The sequence below is a fragment of the Alligator mississippiensis genome, chromosome 3, assembly GCF_030867095.1.
Source record: "Alligator mississippiensis isolate rAllMis1 chromosome 3, rAllMis1, whole genome shotgun sequence".
NCBI classification, from domain to species: Eukaryota; Metazoa; Chordata; order Crocodylia; family Alligatoridae; genus Alligator; species Alligator mississippiensis.
In genome coordinates, this window is record NC_081826.1 from 63,763,189 (window position 1) to 63,785,441 (window position 22,253).

Sequence of the window (22,253 nt, forward strand, 5' to 3'; positions counted from 1 at the left end):
CTTGATTTACTGTAGACAGAGGCAAATCAGCTTGCTTTGGCTCTGTTACTTTGGTTACCCATGGCAAAGATTAGTTAGTACCTGTACAGTGACTTGTTGACAAATAAAGAAAAAATTAAGTGCCACAAAACATTAATCTCAGTCACTCTTACACTTGTGTATGCACAGGCTGATAAGCCAATTTTGTAACTGACATTTAAAAAAAGCTAGGAAAAACTACATAATGAAAAGGTGCGTATGATTGGTTTCCAACAGTTCTAGCAAAGGGAATCTCTCTCCCTCACCCAGAGAAAAAACTCGTAAGACAATTCAACAAAGAAGGGGAAGAACAACAGGTAATACATTCAGGGGTCATCATTACTTTCAGATTTCAGTTCCTGCTAGACAAATGATGTCTGAATTTACTACTGTTATTGAAAGCTGTAGTGAAGACCTATGGAGAGGAAAGGTAGACAGTCTAAAGAGCAACTTGAACAGGCTTAGAAGGCTTTCTCTTTACAGCAGCTTGGATTGTGAAGGGCCACAGAGGCAAAAAAAAAAAAAATTTTTTTTAGCCTGCTCTATCGTAATTTATAGTTGTGTTCCTTCTTGTTGGTGTTATATAATGTGTACGTTTGATACCATTAAATGCTTTTCATGTACAATTTACAACCCATAAGGTAAGTCAAAAAAGACTTTCTGGAAAAGCATAAAATCTTTGCTTATTACCAAGATACGTGCAAACTGAAGTGTCATTGTGAAATATGCTTTTCCAGTGACTGAACGTCACACATTCAGCCAGGTCCTTGGAACAATTGAAAGGGGAGAAACTCCAAACGCTGGCATTCAATGTAATTTAAAGTAGACTCGCAACTCTCACAAGTTACATCAATTTATAATAGAGCACAGCCAACTGCAATCTAAAGCGAGGAACGATGCATGTTAGAGGTGATTCTTTTACCTATCCAGAATTCAGAACTTTCTATTTAACATCTTTTTGTGAGCTCCCCAAGATATATAATTTTATTTAAACAAATTAATACAATTTATTAACTTGTTTACAGTTTACTGTAATAAGATATTTATGTCATGTGTTGCCCAGGATCTCACTATTTCTTTGTTTCATTGTGCTGCTGATGTCAATGATGAAGTACATACAAATACTACCTCACATCTTATTCCTTTATGACATCACAAAGGTATTGCAGATAGAAAAAATAAACTGCATAAAAAGGTAAACAGTTCAACTAGACTCCTATTCCTTTGTTTTCCTTCTTTGAAATGGAAGCAACATTTTTCTTTGAAGACTCATTTTTTTTACAAAAGGATCCTCACCCTTTATAATAACCCCAGAAACAACAACCCCCTATCAAGACTCTCCTCCTTATTTTGTCTTCCCTTTCCTTCACCACAGAACCCCAAGAGGGACCCCCCTGGTCTCTGTGGCAGGGAAGATTTTCTTCACCATGTCTCTTGGTTTCAATGATTATACTATAGCCCCAACTACAAGTCAGGAAACGGAGCTTCTCTTTTTGCATCAAATCACCATGTGTCATCTGCAGGGATCCTTGTTTTTCCGATTTAAAAAAAATCCCCAATTTTCAAAAAAACAAAAACAAAAAACAACCCAAATCCATATTTTTGCATGATTAAAATGAAACATCACTTGAGTGCAGATGACATATGCTGATTAGTTATAGTCTCAACTACATTTCAGTAAATTTTAACTAATCAGCATGTGTCATCTGCACTCAAGTGATGTTTCATTTTAATTATGCAAAAATAGGGATTTGGGGTTATTTTTTTCATTCAAAAACTGGGATTGATTTTTTTTTTTTTTTTAAATCAGAGAAAACCAGGATCCCTGGTCATCTGTCACATTAACAAGAATATAATTACACAAACTACTTCATTGCTTGGACTCTGAAAAGTGTCACATGAATATTTAATCAATTTTAACAGTTATTAAGAAGGTAGACACACACACACAAGCCAAAACAAAACTATGACTCATTCCAGTGTATTGTACTAGCTGTTGAACATGAAGCCAGGTTTTGATCTTATTTATATGTTAAACCCAGACTAACTCTACTGTCCTCCATTATTTAAATCAAAAACGTTGATATCCTCAATCAAGTTGTTCCGTATTTACAGAGGGACAGGGAAATCAGAGCATAGCCCAAAAGTTCTGTTACGCTGCATGGTAACAAAATAATAAAACAGACAGCCCTGTGATATTCAGAAGGCTTACTAATGCAATGAATTTTTAACTCTCTGTACATTTTTTTTGTCTGTTGCCCATGTCATAATTTTTACTTAAAAATATGAACCACCATAATTTCTCATCATGCTGAAATTTAGAGTTGCTAAAACAAATTAAAGTTGTACTTTTTCAACTGACAACGTGCGATGCATTTGTTTTTATACTACAAACATGGCTAGTGGTTCACTGGTATTAATTCACAAGTTATTAAGTGGCTATGGATTTGTTACAAGAATGTCATTGTTGCAACTAACCTGCACATTTTAGCCAGCTATAGCTTCATAGCAACAACAACAAAAAAAGAGGTTGAAACCCTCAATACGTAAGGTAAATAAAATCTCTACTAGCTCTTATTAGTATATGTAATCTACAACAGTTGAGCAGTTCTCATTAGGTCCACCAGACAGAATGAGTATATGTACAGTAGTTTATACGGGCACATCAGCAACTGATGATACTACTGATTTGTTTACTGAAACAAAGGGACTTGTCAAATGCTTTGGGATAAGTAAAATATTCTTCCCCCAATAGTAAGTTTCTATATATTCTAAGTTTCTATAAAAAAAATCCCTACAGACAGTGAAGCATCAGTGATCTAACTTACTGTTCAACAATAAAGTTGGCAAAAACCCTGAGGTACATACTTCAGGTGCTGTCTTCTCACTAAATTTACCCTTTGTGACTCCAGCTGGGCAGCACCACTTGATTGGCATTTAGGTCATTTCTAGGGGTGATGTCATTTCACACAGGGCAACATTAATGGCATTTTTAGTATTTCCTTTTAAACAAGGATTTAATGTAGTTATAATCCAACTATATTGAGTTCTATATATTCCTCCTCTTGTGCAAAAACCTGGAACTACTGAAGTTGATGACATTTTTGTGATGGATTTTAATGATACCAACATTTCATAATTTAATTTCCAAAGTTACCAGTCACAAGTACATTTCTGGAACCTTCACAATTTGCTCTCCTGGCCAATTTTTCCTCCCACACTGAAGATGTCACAATATCTTCATGAAATAAAGCACTAAAGAGATTTTTTATATTTATTCTGACAATTGAGGAACTAGGAAGAGATCCATAGAAGCAAAGGGGAAGGGGAGAAGAGGAGTTTGTCCTTTTCCTTCCCAGATGTGTTCTGTATTATGTGTCTTTCAGGTCTATTGTTCAAGTTTCAGGTTTCTTAGACCAAGGAGCTCTCCTATGTCCTTTTGGGGTGTTTTTTCTTGGGGGGGGGAGGGGAGGAAGGGGTTAGGGGGGAGGTGGTTTAAGTTACTACACTTACAGACAAAATAAAAATTGTATCCTTAAAAAACCGTGAAAAACTGTTCTGAGGACTGAGGCTTGGGACACACGTATACATCATTCCCTCAAAGTGTTGTAATTATTAGAATGAATCCAAATGTGCTAAGTGATTTCTAAAGCGAGTAAGGAGTCCGTGTTACAGCCAATATTAACAATCACTAGTATTTTTATTTATTTCTATGTCTGAAATCCACAATCTTGCTAATGTTCAATTTCTAAAACTTTTATTGGTGAATAAAGGTGTCAGTTCACCTGACTGGAACACCAACACAACCATTATTTAAACAATGGCATCACATCCTATGCTGGCCTGTAGGGGACAGAACTTCAAGTAACCAGGACCAGTTCTACATTCACCTGCTCCTTTCCCTACTCCCCACATTTAAAAAAATCCAACATAGTTTAAGTACTGCATTTCATATTTTAAATTATTTATCGTTTGTTATCAGCACTATATTTTACAAGCCGTAGCCAGGATTTTCAGATGAGTGCCCACATTTAGGATTTAATAAGCATCCTGTTTTCAAAGGTGCTGAGCATCCATATGGGTCATTAACTTCAATTACAGGTTCTCCAATCTCATAAAAATCAAGCCATTTATTGTCAAGCTTAAGTACTCATTTAAGAGCTGGTTGCCTTCCCCCTCAACCCTAACCCCCATATGAAGGTATAACCCATGTTTAGGGTAAACCATGCCACTGACTGGTTACAATCTCAGCTTAAATTGTAATGCAGAGGGGTCGTAACTGATTGAGGCAGGCCAGCTGCATTTGTAAGTACCACTTGCTTCCAGAGATTTATTGCTTTGCTTTTAAATCCCCAACAGCCTCTGTCAACCTAAGTAAAGAACTGCAATTTCAAGTCTGAGAGCTATCTTGAACAAAGCCTTTTTTTCTTCTTGGTCTTGGATTACATTAAGGATGTTATATTTTTAAGATGGGAGCAGAAAAAGATTCAGTTAAATAAAAAAAGTGTGTGTGAGGGAGGAGAGATTGATTAAGTACACTGAAACTATGAATTTCCAAATAATTTCTATCCTGTGAGGTACTGCTGCATCTTGCAAATATTACATGCCATACAGTTTATATAACTATTGTGTATACAACTTCAAAATCAAATTTGATCAAGTACTATAAACTGAAAACACAACTTTTAGTGCTTATGGATGGAGAACACAGATATGCTAATTCTGGTATAAGCAGCATGAAAATAAATCAGGAATAAAAAACAGATGCAGCACAGTAGCAACTGCATTCTGTGTAAAAGGAAAGAGGTTGCTTAGCAGCAAAAACTAGATGGAAAAAAGCTCTGAAGCTGTAAACAGGGATTAAGCAAATAATATTAAGAAGAAAACAGAAGCATATGAGGAAAACACAACATAGAAATATAGGGTTGGCACATTAGAAAGAAAAAAAATAAAATGGAGAATGGAATAACATCAAGTATTTGCAAAGAAAGAAACAGGAGAGAATTAGAAAGTAAATAAAGATTTGTAGAGAAGAGAGATGACAAATGCTCCAGTCAAAGTACAAGACTTTACAAAAAAGTTAAACTGAAAAAATATACACCTAAATAAAAATAACTCAACAGAATAAAAACTGAATTTTGTGTTCGTCTCATATTCAAGAGGTCTTCTAGTAAACACAGCTTAACATACAACTTTAGACTTCAAGTAAGCATTTGATTTATTTTTTGTGTACTCCATGAATTAACGACATCATCCTTTATTACACAAAGAAATTAAACACAAATATTATTAATTCATTTAACCAAAGTGATCCAAGTACAGAGTCCAGTTTAAAAAAAAATACAGCTGCTTTATCTTTTGCCTTTTTAGGCTTGTCACGAGATTTAGCTCATTTGATTGTGATCTTATGAACCATGCCATAGGACTACTTGTGCCAAGAGGCAAACAAAAAAAAAAAAAACACACCCCAAAAAACCCTAAAAACTTCTTGCTTTTTCATCCCTAAGCAGGGGAAAAATCTCTGGCAGCAAATGGAATGGACACTCTACCTGAAATACTGCTCCAACAGACAGCCTCATTCTGCCTCTCTCTCTCCCCTCCTCCCCCAAGACTGGCTAACAGACATTATTAGCCCAGGTCTTAAACTGAATAATGCTTACAACAAAGGATATTCTCTCTCAAGTTTTCAGACAGCAAACAGGATAGTGTAAAGGTAGTGAAAGAAATTTAATGTGCCTGAACTATTATGATGCTCTTATAAGAATGCAAAGTATGAAAGTTTTTTTCTGCAATACTTAAAGTTCCATAAGATAATTAAATATTATCCACGCCTAAAAACTACTGCATATAAAAAGTATACCATACCTAGTGGACAGCTCTCTTGACTGTTTGGTGGTATATTTTCTTTAGCCATAGAGATTAACATTTTGCTGGTCTCAGAAAGCTGTTCTAAACCTTTGCTCTGAAAAGAAAAAAAGTACATTTTGCTTGAATAGATGAGAGAAATAGCTATAAAAATCACTTGTGGGAACATTATTTAATTTTTATTTGAAAGCAGAGAGATGCAAGTTTAAATCCATGCAACAGAGCGTGGAGTTCACCATCATTATATACAAGGAGCTCTTGTACTAAAGAACTACTGTTGTATTTGATTTTCACTAGCACTTGAATTCTTTGATTCACAAATATTTCACAGACTACATGTGCCCTTTATTCTTCTTAACAAGAAAGATCTGGTCCATGCTATTAGTCAGTATGGTCAGTCATCTAGTAAAATTTAAAAAAAAAAAAAATCCAGATATGGTGGGGCAAGTTCAGAACATCAGCTCCTTGTGCTTTTACCTCTTCCCACAGCTCATGCAGAGTGAAAATACAGCCTTCAATGCAGCAAAACTATCTTCCTGCTTCCTATAACTGGTCTAAGCAGGCAAGATGAAGACAAAAGCCTGCATGCTCTTTCAATACCTTGAAAAATTAGTGTCATGGGTACATAAACAAAGAAAAGTTGATGGCCAAGTAGGATGCACCAAGCAGGAAATGAATAGCTTGGGGCTCAACAGGAGTTAGGAAAACTGAACACAGGGTGACTAATGCAATGGTTCTCAACCTTTTTTGGACTCCAAACACCCTTCACTGGACTCAAAGACACCCCTCTGTCACAACCCAAAGTTGTGATTTTTTGTTTGTGTGCGCGCTTCGGCACCGCTAAATTATTTCCCACCAGTTTGTCGCTTTCTTTTCACGGTAGAGTTCTCTGCTGCTAGAGAGAACTCTAGTGCAGCGGGGGATTTCCCGCCGGATTGCAGCTTCTTTGCAGCGTGCATCTCTTTCTTGCACCGTAGTGATACACGTTGTAAAGAAGTTCCCGCCATTTGTATTAGGATCCGCGCCATGTTATTGGCCGAGTCCTAATTTAGGCACACGTGGCAGCTAGCGATTGGCTTGCTAGCCTTACAAAAGGCTTGGGTAGTTTCCGCCCAAGCCGGAGGAGGGAGGAAGAGAGAGAGATTCTGTGTGAAGATCTCCAAGCGCTGTGGACCCTCGCGGACCCGATGCGCCTCCCCTAAGCAGGCAACAGAGGCAATAGAACCGAGCCTACGGAGCTTTCGCTTCTCACCTCTCCCCGTCACCAAGCGCAATCCTAGACGTATCCCTTTCCTGTAACTTCGGACCCCGCAGAGCCTAAGTAACTCCGGGGAAACTTTTCGAACCCAACTTAACCAGACCCGCGGAGCCTAGCAAACTCCGTGGGAGCAATTGATTTGTCAGAGTCCTCCAACGAGGGTTCAAGCGGGAGCTGTGCCTGGAAACCTGTCCAGCCTACACCAATACCATCTTTGGGTGTAAGTAAATAATCTCTTCAATCAGCCATTACGCCTCCATAACTAATTCTAACTCGCGTGCGCTAAACCGCCCCGCGGTTCTCTCCCGCCCCACGTGCCCGGGCTGCCGGCCACAGCCCATGTGCACTGAAGACGAGTCCGGTACGATCCCGGTTCACTCCCGGCTTGCCCATGGCGGCCAGAATGGGATCGGAATCACCGCCGTGCATGGCGACGAGGGCGGGATCGGGGCCCGGCCTGCACACCCTCCATAACTTCTGTCAATTGAGGGGTACACAATTTCAAAACTTCCAATTTCTTGTACTTTCCAAGACAGCCCTGAATGTAAAATGACCCCCCAATAATTAGATTTTATACATGGAAAATTTATAAATTTGTTATATAATTTTCCATGTATAGAATCTAATTATTGGAAGATCATCTTAAAATTGTTCCTACCAACATTGCACCTGGGAAAGCAGCTGTGAGGGGTATGTGGTGGGAGGGGGGAAGGTAGGGCTGGCACATGGTAGGACAGGCAGTAGGGAGGCAGTAAGGGGGTAGGCAGTGGTGCCAGGCACTAGGGAGGGGCAGATGATGGGGGAGGAAAGCAGGCAGTTTGCCCTCCACTGCCTGTCACCTCCCACACTTTCCCCCCCCTTGTGCCTGCCCCCCACAGCCCTCCTATCTCCCCAATGTACCACTCCTGCCCCCCCAACCTCAGAATCCCTCTTCCTTCCCCCATCTCCTCCATCCCATTGCCTCTGATCCCCACCCACCTCTTCTCCCCTCCTGCTGCCATTTACCCTTGCATCAGCAGGCTCCATTCATTCTCCAGTCTCCTGCTATGTGGCTGGGCTAGAGCCATGCTCTGTGCCCCAAGCTGGAGTGAGGATGGAGTCTGTTGGCAACAGAGCAAGGGCGAGCAGCAAGGAGAAGAGGGGGGCTGCAGAGGTTCTTGGGAGAGGGAGACAAGGGAAGGGGGACATGGGCCTGAGGCTGTGGGGGGCAAAAACACTGCAGTGAACGACAGCGGGGGGGGGGGAGGCCTGAGGCTGCAGGAACGGGAAGAGGCAGGAGGTTGAGAATTATTAGACTAGCAAGGTAATAATACACCAAAGCAGACAAAGCAGTATGGAAGGGGAAGAACAAAAAGGATTACCATGTCTCAGAGACTAATTCAAGAAATAGAACTGTGACTATTTTTCTGGAAAAGTAAAAGAAGGGTAGTCTGAGGATATGGAACCCAGACTTAGAAACAATCCCACCCAGGACAATAAGAATGTTTAATTAGAAGCAAGGGCTTATACTTCAGTGTCTCTGGCTACCAGCCTATGAACATCAAAATTCAATAGGCTGATGGCTGAAAGAAATGCAGCACAGTCTACCAATCTTCACAGCTGAACACATTTAATACCCAAGTCTGAAGAGAAATTAGATTTGCCAATGCCCTCCCATGCACAGATGTAAAAGATCTTATAAAGAATTAGCTTTTATGAGCACATCAAAAGCAGACTTTAAAAAAACTTTAAAATTCAAGCAGTTAAATTCTCTTACCCTCATCTCCATATAAGGAGGATCGTTTTCAAGTTCTGCTTTGTCTTGTGCCAACTTGGCCTTTTGCTCTTCAATAAATTGGTCCAAGATATCTGACATTGTGTTTTAGATTCCTAGGAGAGAAACATAGCTTCAGAATGATGCAATTCTTCACCAGGAAGAACTGGAGTTTACAAAAAGTTAAATTACTAACAAGCTTAAACAACTCAATTTAGTCATCAAATTATTGTGTATACCTGATAAAGAAACATAAGCTTGAAAATCTTGGTTAGCTTAGCTTTAGAGAAAACCTCCCTGGAGATAACTGAACTAAAGCATCCTTTTTTGCCCCACAGGTAGATGGGCGGTGCCCAGTCCTGACCTGGACATACAGGGAGGAGGGGGTGTGACCTGTTCCTAACTCAGCCGTATGAAGCTTGAGAAACTGGCAGCATGGGAAGGTAGTAGTAATAAGTGCCACTGCTCCCCCACTGCAAAATTTCCCAACCTGTGGGGAGTCCCACAGCCCGGATGCAATGGCTCCATGTGCTAGTTTTGGCCCAAAGCCCAGGGGTTGAGCACCCCTGACCTAATGCATAGAAACCTTTAGAATTTCTCCTCCGAGAGAAACAAAAGATTCCATAAGACAGTCCCAATAATTTTCTGAATATAGTACTCTTCTTTTCCATATAGGTTATTATTATAGGACTAGCCAAGTGCCTGTCAAAAATGACCGGGGGGGGGAAACAACGACACACACAACACACAGAGACTGATTCATGACAGCTGAAAAATAACAATGCAAATGGAAAAAATAAAATTAGCACACAGTGTACCAAAATAAGCAAATAAAGGTCTGAAATTAAGAGAAGTCTGCCTTCTGAGTTACAGTAAAATGTTAGTATAACATACTGGTATGGGGAAGTTATTCTTTAAATTAGTAAAGTTATACAGTCCTCAAATGAGGCAGATCTAGGGCAACCCAGTTACAAACCTTTGTGGTAATACAGGAAGATCAATTCCAAAAATAAATTCCCCATCTGATTGTCCTAAATCATTAATCTCATTGACTTTGCACGCTGAAAGTCAAAGAAAACCTAAGAGAGAATATATGCCGTTAGGCACAGGCTATATTACTTTTGGAGAAGCAACTTTACAGAAGGATTGCTGAACATTATTATGATGATGAAAGGAAAAAGAGATTTTTTTCACAATAAGCTCCACACTTGCTCACATCAGCTACCTACCGAAGCCTACTCACTTGCAAGAATAACATACATCAAGTCATACACCAAAAAAAGTTGCTTCCATAGCTCACTGGACTGTGGCAACTGAATCTGACCTTCAGTTCCACATGTATACACTCTGGAATTGTTTCCAAACCCTATTTGGAGACATTTTTTTAAGTTAGGGAATGAATGCTAGTGAGAGCTGCAAGAGTCTCTCTCACTCCAAAATAGATAGTATAATGAGCTATCTATAATTATATTTTTTACTTTTATCAGATACTGATCCTAAGCAATATGAAACATTAAGGAAAAACCAAGGCAAAATGCCTATTAAGATTTATTTTTACTATACAAAAATTCATTTAATGTGAAGAAAGCTCAAAATTTTACTCGTAGTAAAATACTGTACCTAAACAGACTAACAGAAATACAGTTAATTCAGCATGCTACCTTTAACACGGCTATAAGGCAAGAAGCACTAACAAAATTTTGCTAAGGAGATAACTAGATAATTTTATGCCACTGCTTTTGCTTGAGAAGATCTTTTAAAATGTGCATGGATTCAAAGTTTGTGAAACAAGCACAAGAGTCAACTGCCAATTAAATTATTAGAAAGGATCCTCTACAAGAGAAAATGAAACAGAAGAAAAGGAAAAGGGGATACAGAGTTTACTTGAGCATTTTGAAGGCTGTGCATCCACAGCTGTGTTCAGATAATACACCAATGCTCAAGGGAAGAAAAACAAGTGATTTCATAAAATTAGACATTGCACCAATGAAGAGTTATTTAAGATTCTGCTTTTAGTTTAAACCATTGAAAATCACCAGATTCCCCATTTTCATTTTTGTGCATATACATGTAGACACATGCAAGAATATTAAAACTAGCCAAAAACAACAAAAATCCCTTCAGACAACACCCCCCTTGCTAAGTCCATTAAAATTGTTTATATGTATGCTACATTGAACATAGTACTAGCTAATTTTGTGATGGCTCATGCTAAATGCTATCATTCGCATATGAATCTGTAGGACACTACAAAATAATTTGTTTAAAAATTGTGTTATTTTATAGGAGCCTTTGAAATTAATCAAAGTAAATGGAAATATTACAATGTATAAACTCAAAAGTGTTTGAGAGGGAAGGATTTCTTGGGGTGATATCCTTCATTGCATTAACTATGTAGTTGAAAAAGTTGAGACAAGCTTTCAAATGCAACACAAATGTCATAGGCACAGAGATCCCACAAACATCTTACATGCAAAAGCTTGTCTAACTTTATCCCAGCTACGTTTGGTCTAACGAAAGATGTCATGGTCAGAAATCTTTGCCTCTTGAACACTTTTGTGCTGTTACAAAGTAATATTTCCAATTACGTAGGTTAATTTCAAAGGGATCTGCTGTCAAAGGTTGCTACAAAAGGACAAAATTCTCAAATTGTTTTATAGCATCCAACAAGCTCCTACACAAATGACCATGTTTACAAATGTCTTACATTCAAAATCCTGTCTAACTTTATCCCAGTGACACAGTTGGTCCAATGAAAGATACCACCCTAAGAAATTATGCGTCTGGCATAACACATTATGCCTGTGGCATCACTTCTGGACCATCACAGCTATAATATCACTCTTACCCTACCACAAGTGTTAACATTTATTTAAAATGAAGCCAACATGCATAAACGCAACGCGTAATGGCAACAAGGTAGTCAGCTGAGAAGCTGCAAGTGGAAGCAAACAAACTGCCGCAGGCTGTGCTGCGTTTCAGTCCTTCTAGCCAAGCAGAAAACAAGCAGACAGCCCAGAAGAGGAGGATTTTGAGGAGCTCATGCTGAAGACAACTAAGCACGGGCCTGCTTCTGCCAACACCAGCTCGGCTTTACCACCAGGAACAGTTCAGCTGCTTTCCAACAGACGCGCTCCCGCCAGCCCAGCACAGCCCGTGCCAGTCTCTTCTCTCCAGTTTAGGCCCCGAACCTGAAGCGACTGCGGCAAGACGCCCATCACGAGAGGGGAAAGCCTCGGGAACCGGCCTGGGGAAGCCAGGCCTTTCTGCTCTTCGGCTGTCTTAGCAGAGGGGAAAGAAAGCAGCAGTGGAGCCAGGGTCCAGAGTCCCCCCACCCCAGCTTAATACTACCCGCAATTTCCACCAGGATCCCTGCAACCTCTGCTGTCCTAATGCAGCCGCAGCCCCAGACCCAGCCCCGCGCGAGGGAGAACAAGGCAGGAGCGCCGGAGCCGTCTCGGGCGCTGGAAGCCCCTGTCCCAGCCCCCGGGGAAGAGGCAGTCGAACCCGCTGGGAAGGCTGCTGGAAAAGCTGCAGCGGGGCTTCCCCTCCTCGTCCCGCCCCTACCCCGGCGGGGACCCGCTCTCCATGGCGGGCAGCGCCGCCGCAGCCCGAGCCCGCTCCGCTGCCGGCCCGGAGCAGACCACGCGACCACCACTGACCACGTCCCCCTGCAGCTCCCCCCCGAGCGGCGGTGGTACAGCCGCCAGGGGCGGCTCCGGGCACGCGCAGGACCCCCGTGCTCCCCACGCCCGCCAATGGCATCGCCCCGCGGCACCGGGAAAGGCGGGGCGTGATGACACGCGGGGCGGCTCCGAACGCGCTCCCACCGGCCAGCCCCGCGTGCGGCCCCTTTAAGACGCCGCTCGGCGTTGTTAGGCAACCAGGTTACAACAGAAACCGTTGCTGGGGCCTGCGACAGCCCTCCCCGTCGCCCCCGCGAGACGCAGGCCCCCCGCCTCCCCAACGCCCCGTACCCAGAGCCCGGCGGCCCTGGGGCAGACCGCGCCGCCACCTCACCGGGGGAAGGGACGCAGGGGCCGCCGCGGCGACACTCAGCGGCTCCGCGCGAGCTCACAGACGCAAGCTCCGGCCGCCGCGCGCCTCGCTTCCCGCCTCGCCGGCCGCGGGCACTGACGGCGGGAGCGGCCCGCAGCGCCCCCTGCCGCCTGGGAGCCCCGCGCCGCAGCCTGAGCCGGACGCCAGCCCTCCCACGAGCCCCCAGGTCCGCACACGGGTAGTGCCCCCGCTCCCACGCCGGGATCCCCAACACGCCCCAGCCCGACTGTGTGAGACCCCCCCCCCCTTCCCTGCGCGCACTGCCGGATCGGATCCCCGCGCACCTGGCCGCCCAGCCGCAGGCCGGGCTCACACCCCCGCTGGCTTTAACGTAGGAAAGTCCTGCAAAGTCAGGAAGAAAAGTGTTTTTTAAAAAAAGCAGGGAGATCATCTGGTGTCGCGTTTCTCTGGTGGCTTCCTATTAGGTCACCCCTCTCTAGCCCAGGATGGAGGCCTAGAATCGCAGACTGGAGCAGCAAAATCACAACAATGACACTGCTAGTCACAGAGTGTTTTTAAGTCACTGTTTTCCATCCTAGGAGCGCTGTTACAAAAGTCATTTGCTGGGGCAGCAGACATGCACATCCATCCAGGAGCCTAACCTTGTTAAGTGTTCCCTTCAGAACAGCCTGCGCTTCTCTCATGGACGTTTTTCTAGCAAATATTGCTTCCATGTTTCTTGGCAGATGGAGGAGACTCCCCTCAACCTTCTCCCCCTTTTGTCCAGTGTTGTGTCTCTTCTTATCTCAGGGGCCCAACACATTACAAATAGGATGCAGGAACAATGTAATGTGAATGTCACAGATAAATACGCCTGAGGAAGGCTGTGGCGCCTAAAAGCTTTCAGAGAAAGATCATTTTGTTGCGATTTCGTAGTTGGTCTAATAAAAGGTCACCTCTCAACCAAAAGTTCTAGAGTTTTGCATTTCTTTTTGTCTCAGACCAATGCAGCTACCAAATACATCCCTGAAACATGGAAGATGCTGAATTTTAGCTAATTTTGTATTTAAGGTTCATTGCTAAACAACAAGAAAGATTTCTACAGCTCCCTGCCTGCCATCTGGCAGCACCAGGGAAGGAATCCTGCCTGATCTGCACATCAAAGAGCAACTCAAAAGACACTCAGAGGAACAGACTTCCACCTTCCGTTTCCTCTGTGCAAAAGTAAAGTTTATTTTCTACCTACGGGGACTTTTTACCATCATTAATTTTCCCTGAGCCTGAGGAAGGGCATGTGTGCCCAACAGCTTGCAGAAAAAAGAATTTTTTTTGGTTTTTTTGCAATTTCTTAGTTGGTCTAATAAAAAGTATCATCTCTGAGCCAAGAGTTCTAGAGTTTTGCATTTCATAGATAAATATACAAAATCCAACTGACGCTCCTCCTCCCTTGTTGTTTTACAGCTGTAGGTCCTGGCCTACCGACTGAATCTCTCCAGGTGAAACCCGTAGGGAGCAAGACATCCACCAGCTCCCAAGTGGGTACAGTTGTGAGGCTGGGGCCTCATGTAGGGGCACTGTAGGCTCCTGCTCCTGTGTACCTCAGACTTGCTCACACCTCACTGACTTCATCCCGGCACACGGTTCCACCCCAAGGGATCCCATGACAGGGCCCACCCAGAAATGACATGGTCTTTACCTAAAAAGCCTTTTATTTCGATGCGATACAGTCCTGAATCCTAGAAAATTAGGATTGGAAGGCACCTCAGGAGGTCATCTAGTCTAAATCCCTGCTTAGAGCACGACCGTCCCCAACTACATTATCCCAGCCATTGGTAATGTGTAGCAGGTCCACATGGGTGCATGCGCACCCCCTGAGATTGGTGGCTGCTGCTGACACTGCTGGCGGCATCTGTGGGCAGTCGCAACTCAGCACTCGCCACCCCCACACCTGGCCGCCGACACTGCTGTGTCCGCCTGCGGGCGGTCCCCGCTCACTGCTGCCATGCCCCTGCCGCTGCCTGTGGGAAGTGGCCATGCTCCCCACCAGCCTCAGGAGGCAGGAGGCATTCATGATCCCAACCAAGGCTTTGATGAGCTGGGCCTTAAATCCTCCAAGGATGGAGGTGGCACCACCACCTCTCTAGGTGACCTGTCCCAGTGCTTCACCACCCTGAAGAAAGTTTTCCCTAATATCCAAATTAAATGTGCACGAGCAGAGCAGTAAAAGATGGTGATGACATGCATATTAAAGGAAGAATTTAAATTAGGATCTCCATCCCACAAAGCAAGTGTGCATTCCCGTGGTCTGCCTGCAGCACAAAAGCCTTGGGCTCGGCTACCGTCCTCTGTGCCAGGGGGAGCCCGCCAAAGTCCTACAGGGTGGTCAGGGGCTGCGCTCGAGGCCCAGAGCTGGGACCAGAAGGATCAGGGTCAGGAAATGTAAGCTCAGAAGCAGCTCCAGTAGTGCGGCGGAGCGAGGGCGTTAGACAGATCCTCGCCGCGCTGACTAGGGTGATTTAGTGGGCGCTGGTCCTGCTCCTAGCAGGGGGCTGGCCTAGACAGACCCCCGAGGTCCCCCCAGCCCCGTCCTCTCGCCGCCGGCACTCCCGCGGTGCCCCGGCGGGCTCGCTAGGGGGCGCGCGCAAGAGCCAGTGTCAGGCCCTGCGGCCCGTACCATTCCGCGTCCCCCCCCCCCCCCGCGCCCGGTAGCCATTTTCCACTTTCTCCGCCGCGCCGCGTCCTGCCCCCTTACCCCCGGGCCGCGGTGGTGGGCGCGGCGGCCGCTCGGGCATGGCGACGGCCGGGGGTGCTGGCGGCGGCGCGTCAGGGAGCGGCGGCGGGATGGCGCAGAAGACGTGGGAGCTGGCGAACAACATGCAGGAGGCGCAGAGCATCGACGAGATCTACAAGTACGACCGCAAGCAGCAGCAGGAGATCCTGGCGGCCAAGCCCTGGACCAAGGAGTGAGCGCGGGGCCGGGGGTGGGGGCTGGGCCTGGGCTGCCCCGCTCGGGGGGCGGCGGAGGCCCCTGGCCGGGCCGGGCCAGGCTAGGCTGAGGTGAGCTGAGCTGGGCGGGCCGGTCGCGTGCCGTTGCAGCCACCACTACTTCAAGTACTGCAAGATCTCGGCGCTGGCGCTGCTGAAGATGGTGATGCACGCACGCTCGGGCGGCAACCTGGAGGTGATGGGGCTGATGCTGGGCAAGGTGGACGGCGAGACCATGATCATTATGGACAGCTTCGCCCTGCCCGTGGAGGGCACTGAGACGCGTGTCAACGCGCAGGCGGCTGCCTACGAGTACATGGCGGCCTACATCGAGAACGCCAAGCAGGTGCGGGCCCATGCGGGGTAGGGTTGCCAGGCCTCCAGGGTTAGAGAAACATTTCCAGGAGACTGCTGAGAGTTACCTGGGAGATAAATGATAGGACATTTGTTAAAATAAATGTTAAATGTTGGATCTGATTTATACGGTAGTCTAGTGGGTTTTTAAAATGTAATAGTAATGTGCATTTGTTTTCCCAACGTAAAGTCATTAATATCATTATATCATGTGATGAAACCTCCCAGAATAGATTCAAACAGTTGGCAGCCCTAGCACAGGTCCCTGCTTGGTCCAGGCACCTCACACCTGCCTCACGTGTTGTTTCTTATCGGGGAAGAGGAGAGGGGTTGATGCTCCTTCCTGCTTGAGTTCAAACCGACTCCCCTTGGCACTGCCCCCCGCAGCACAGAGTGGGGTTTCAGCAGCAGGGAAGGGTAAGGGAGCAGGTTTCTTCCCAAATTGGCCGTACCTGCATTGTGCAGACCTGAATTTTGACATTTAAAAACAAAGAGCAGAAACATCTCACAGATGCAGCACGCTTTCTCCCCTCCTCACCCCTCATTTCCTAAATCCCTCTGGAAATGCGCTTTATTCTGTAACCACACCTAAACCCTTTGCAAAAGGTGAAAAAAGGAGGAGTATGTGGTGGTCAGTGCTGCTTCAGGGTAACTCTAATTTGTGAAGGTTTACTATGCAAAATGCTTGGGGTGGGAAGAAAGGAGTGATAATTGTGAAATGCCCCCCTCCATCCCTAAAAATGTCATGAATTTTTATGTAGGCCCTGATCCTGCACTGGACTCTGCACAGGCAGACAGGACTGGGCCTTTAATGTCTGGTAGATTCACAAAGGAAATTGACAGACAAGGTTCCTTGGGTGAATTTGATATCTTTTATTAGACCAAAGGAAATTGATACACTTATGCATCTCCTGTTACTTGATTGATGGTCCTGTACAGCAGAATGAGCAAGAGGGACATTCTGAAATTTTAAGGCCCATTCTGCCTTGAGTTACCATTGCTGAATAGTACCATTGCTTTTCTATGGCTAACCATCTCTCTCTGCTCTAATTGGACAGATGTTAACCTCTGCAGGATTCAGCTGAAGTCAGTGGACTCCCCTCTAGTGTCAGAAACCAACCAGGCAAAGATAGCAAGATCAAGGAATTATTAATCCTAATCACATTTGCACTCTGACTGTTTAGTTATAGATGTCAGTGCAGATTTTGAATCGGGATGAATTATAACATGAGAAAAGACCAAACACAGTAGAAGTTGGTTTTGTTAAAAGATATAGACTTGTTTTGCTTATTAGGGCTGTTTTGGTCCTTTGTCCTGATTTAAGCAGGTGATTTTGAATTTTCTCTTAATACAGTTATATCCACAATATATGGAAAAATACCTGAGATGTACTAGTATAATGCTATAATATTTCACTAGGTTGAAGTTATAAACGCTAATTTGAAAATGGTAGTGTTGGAGTGAGGTTGTAGTTATTATGGTCCAGGAAATGAGAGATTCCAACTGTGTCCCTGACCCAAAGAAGGATGTCATGCATTTGGAAGCTTGTTTAAATCTATCCTAACTGTGCAGTTGGTCCAGTAAAAGAGAGATCACCCACAAAAATCCTTGCTTTGTGCTTTCATTTGAAAATCATATTTCCATCTCAAAATTAGTACCTACTCTTCAGTTATAATAATTTTAGGGATAACTTGTGACAGTGTTTCCCAGAACGTGTTTTGCCCTGTTTCTGTTTTGTGCACATTTGCATAGAATCATTTTTCCCATTTTGTTGATCACTTTTGTTGTCTCATGCATTAGCACAATGACTTCATCCTTGTACAGTGCTCTAGTGAGCGTTCACATTCTGACTTTTTCACAGGCCTTGAGAGAAGAATTATTGCCAGTAACAGAATGTTAAATTGTTTATTTTGTTAATACTAGGTAGCAAGTTGTTGGTGTTCTGTTAAGTGAACATTTTGGAAATGACTTCGATTTTGGTTCATCGTTTTTTGTGCACAGGAATGAAAATGCACAAAAAAGTGTTAGTGTTCTGTTTCTAGCTGTTCAACACGTAAACATTAAAAAAAAAAAGTTCTTTTATTTTAAGCCTTTAGACTTTTACCTTCTGCAAAAGTCATTTGTTTAGCATCCATTGACTTCATTAGATACAGCATCTTATCTCTTGCATGTTCTGTCTTCCATTATTGTTTTAAGGATTTTTAATTGCTTGTTATGGTGTACATTTGACAAAATTGATTGCATGGTATGAATCCAAAAGATTATATCTTAGATGATGTATGGAGGAGCAAAGTAGCTGATGATTGCCAAGTATCAAGATATACCTTTCATTGTAGTCATGAGCTGTACTACGACTTTCTTAAAAAATATATTGCAAAATAAGGCTCAAGTTTTTTACTGACAATTCTACACCAAGTTTAAAGAAACAGTAAGTAGATACGTTACAGGGAAGGAAAAATATCTGCAGTATGTGAAAAGTCCAAAAGAGGGCAGCTGAAACTTTAATTTTATGTGGAGACGTTAACAATACACCTTCTTTTCCTTCACGTTTGTTAGGTTGGTCGTCTAGAAAATGCAATTGGCTGGTATCACAGTCACCCTGGCTATGGCTGCTGGCTTTCAGGGATTGATGTCAGTACTCAGATGCTTAATCAGCAATTTCAGGAACCTTTTGTAGCAGTGGTTGTAAGTATTAGATGTTAACTGAGCACTTGGTAAACTGATAACATGATGCAATAATTAGACTTCATTTATGTTTATGTTGAGTTTTCTTACTGTCAGCTAACCTGCTAATGCTATCTTACTTTGTTTTATGGAGGGATAATATTCAAGCTTCAGTTCGGTATTTTCCCTTGTCGAGTTTTTTGGCTATCTGCATGGCCAAGATGATGGTAAAAAACAGCTGTTTCATTGGTCTTAACATTTGCTGTATGCTTTATAAACTGGAGATGTGGCTTCCCTCCTTTTGACCCAATAGCCTTATGACTAGGGCATCTATCTAGGGACTTGGAGATTCATGTTCTAGGCTCTCCGCAGCCAAGGGATGGGATTTAGATCTACATCTCACACTTCCCACAAAGGTGTAGGATAAACAGGGCTAAGAGCATCTTGCTATCCTACTTCTTGAAGCTTGGTCTGTTGGGCAGCCAAGAGGGGCGATTTGTGAAGCCACAAAGAAGGCAAGCCGGGAGGAGCCTACATTTTCATAGATTCATAGATGTTAGGGTCGGAAGGGACCTCAATAGATCATCAAGTCCGACCCCCTGCATAAGCAGGAAAGAGTGCTGGGTCTAGATGACCCCAGCTAGATACTCATCTAACCTCCTCTTGAAGACCCCCAGGGTAGGGGAGAGCACCACCTCCCTTGGGAGCCCGTTCCAGACCTTGGCCACTCGAACTGTGAAGAAGTTCTTCCTAATGTCCAGTCTAAATCTGCTCTCTGCTAGCTTGTGGCCATTGTTTCTTGTAACCCCCGGGGGCGCCTTGGTGAATAAATCCTCACCAATTCCCTTCTGTGCCCCCGTGATGAACTTATAGGCAGCCACAAGGTTGCCTCTCAACCTTCTCTTGCGGAGGCTGAAAAGGTCCAGTTTCTCTAGTCTCTCCTCGTAGGGCTTGGTCTGCAGGCCCTTGACCATACGAGTTGCCCTTCTCTGGACCCTCTCCAGGTTATCCGCATCCTTCTTGAAGTGTGGCGCCCAGAATTGCACGCAGTACTCCAACTGCGGTCTGACCAGCGCCCTATAGAGGGGAAGTATCGCCTCCCTGGACCTATTCGTCATGCATCTGCTGATGCACGATAAAGTGCCATTGGCTTTTCTGATGGCTTCGTCACACTGCCGGCTCATGTTCCTCTTGGAGTCCACTAGGACTCCAAGATCCCTTTCCACCTCTGTGCCACCCAGCAGGTCATTCCCTAGGCTGTAGGTGTGCTGGACATTTTTCCACCCTAGGTGCAGCACTTTGCATTTCTCCTTGTTGAACTGCATCCTGTTGTTTTCTGCCCACTTGTGCAACCTATCCAGGTCTGCCTGCAGCTGTTCCCTGCCCTCCGGCGTGTCCACTTCTCCCCATAGCTTTGTGTCATCTGCAAACTTGGACAGAGTACATTTCACTCCCTCGTCCAAGTCGCTGATGAAGACATTAAAGAGTATCGGTCCAAGGACCGAACCCTGCAGGACCCCACTGCCCACACCCTTCCAGGTCGAAACCGACCCATCTACCACGACTCTTTGGGTGCGACTCTCTAGCCAATTCGCCACCCACCGGACTGTGCAGTCATCCACATCACAGCCTCTTAACTTGTTCACCAGTATGGGGTGGGATACCGTATCGAAGGCCTTCCTGAAGTCTAAGTATACGACATCCACCCCTCCTCCTGTGTCCAGGCGTTTCGTAACCTGGTCATAGAAAGAGACTAGGTTGGTCAGGCATGATCTGCCCGCCACAAACCCATGCTGGTTTCCCCTCAGCATAATTTGCCCTGCCGGGCTCTCACAAATGTGAGCCTTGATAATTTTTTCAAAGACTTTACCAAGGATGGAGGTGAGACTGACCGGCCTATAGTTGCCCGGGTCCTCCTTCCTCCCCTTTTTGAAAATGGGCACCACGTTAGCCCTTTTCCAGTCCTCCGGGACTTGGTCCGTGCGCCACGAGCATTCGAATATTCCCACCAGTGGGTCTGCAGTGATGTTGGCCAGTGCCTTCAGCACCCTCGGATGGAGCCCATCCGGGCCTGCCGACTTAAAGGCATCCAGTTCTTCCAAGTGACTCTGCATCACCTCAGGATCTACGTATGGAAGTCTGGCGCCTTGCTGCTGCCTCTCTACAACCCCAGTGAGAGACTTGTCGTGCCCCTCACTTAGGAACACTGAGGCAAAGAACTCGTTGAGGAGTTCAGCCTTGTCCCCCCTATCTGTCACCAATTGTTTCTGCCCATTTAGCAGTGGTCCTATTCCTCCCTGGGCCTTCCTTTTACTCCCAATATATCTAAAAAACAATTTCTTGTTGTCCTTTACTTGGGTTGCCATCCTCAGCTCCATGGTAGCTTTGGCCCGCCTAACTGCCTCCCTACAAGCACGAGCAGAGGAGGTATATTCATCTTTAGTGATCTCACCCTGTTTCCACTTTTTATGTGCTCCCCTTTTGGCCCTTAGGCTGCCCTGGATTTCTCTGGTCAGCCATGGAAGCCTCCTGGCCCCTTTCCCTCTTTTGCCTCGCTCGGGGATCGTCTTGCTTTGTGCCCGAAGGATCGTTTCCTTTAGGCACAGCCACCCTTCTTGGGCTCCCATCCCATCAAAACTCCTACTCTGCAGTGCTTCCTTGACTAATCGCCTGAGTGCATTGAGATCAGCTTTCCTAAAGTCTAGCACTTTCACCCTACTAGTTACCTTACCCACTCGCCGTCTTATGTTGAATTCTATTATAAGGTGATCACTGTCTCCCAAATGGCTACCGATCTGGAGGTCCCCTATCATGTCATCTCCCGTTGCCAATACCAGATCCAGTATGGCATTCCCCCTAGTGGGACCATGCACCTCCTGTGTCAGGTGGAGGTCCTGTACACAGGTTAGAAACCTGCGTGAGCGATGGGACCTTGCTGTCTGCGTCTCCCAGCAGGTGTCCGGGTAGTTTAGGTCCCCCATGACTACCGCCTCTTTAGCTTTTATGGTCTCCGAGAGTTGCCTCAGGAGCCCCGCATCTATTTCTTCCCCTTGGTGTGGGGGTCTGTAGCAGACCCCTACCACCAAATCCCTTTCTCCTTGCCCCCCATGTAGCCTAACCCACAATCCTTCTACTTCCTCAACCTCGGATTCTGTCTTGATGAGGGTTGATGTGTATTGCTCACTGACATAAAGTGCAACCCCCCCCCCCCTTTCTTCCCCGACCTGTCCTTTCTATACAATCTATAGCCCTCAATATGTACCTCCCAGTCATGGGATGAATCCCACCAGGTCTCTGTTAGCCCCACTAAGTCATAGGTGTTTAGTGCAAGCAGGAGCGCTAGTTCATCCTGCTTGT

At 44.9% G+C, this 22,253-nt stretch overlaps 2 protein-coding genes and 1 long non-coding RNA gene across 18 annotated transcripts in view; 2 read left to right on the forward strand and 1 right to left on the reverse strand.

Annotated features, from left to right (window-relative positions):
- The window catches only part of CSPP1 (centrosome and spindle pole associated protein 1), a 121,207-nt gene extending 108,204 nt beyond the window's left edge, over window positions 1-13,003 (reverse strand). For 4 of the 16 annotated variants that reach the window (XM_059724017.1, XM_059724018.1, XM_059724016.1 and 1 more), the window contains exons 1-3: window positions 9,871-12,450; window positions 8,898-9,010; window positions 5,884-5,980 (exon numbers count right to left, since the gene is read on the reverse strand). In XM_059724017.1, the coding sequence (XP_059580000.1) occupies window positions 5,884-5,980; window positions 8,898-8,996 (196 nt within the window). In that variant the 5' untranslated portion in view covers window positions 8,997-9,010; window positions 9,871-12,450. The other 12 variants (XR_009460711.1, XM_059724020.1, XM_059724014.1 and 9 more) reach the window with 10 other exon arrangements.
- A 55-nt stretch (window positions 13,004-13,058) lies between these two features.
- LOC132249303 (uncharacterized) lies at window positions 13,059-14,273 on the forward strand. The gene is made up of 2 exons (XR_009460712.1): window positions 13,059-13,119; window positions 13,493-14,273. It is a non-coding gene; the product is annotated as an uncharacterized LOC132249303 (long non-coding RNA).
- A 1,333-nt stretch (window positions 14,274-15,606) lies between these two features.
- Window positions 15,607-22,253, forward strand: part of COPS5 (COP9 signalosome subunit 5) — a 29,984-nt gene continuing 23,337 nt past the window's right edge. The window contains exons 1-3 of the mRNA XM_059724027.1: window positions 15,607-15,856; window positions 15,990-16,224; window positions 18,789-18,917. Coding sequence (XP_059580010.1) covers window positions 15,684-15,856; window positions 15,990-16,224; window positions 18,789-18,917 — 537 coding nt within the window. The 5' untranslated portion in view covers window positions 15,607-15,683. The remainder of the gene's footprint in view (window positions 15,857-15,989; window positions 16,225-18,788; window positions 18,918-22,253) is intronic.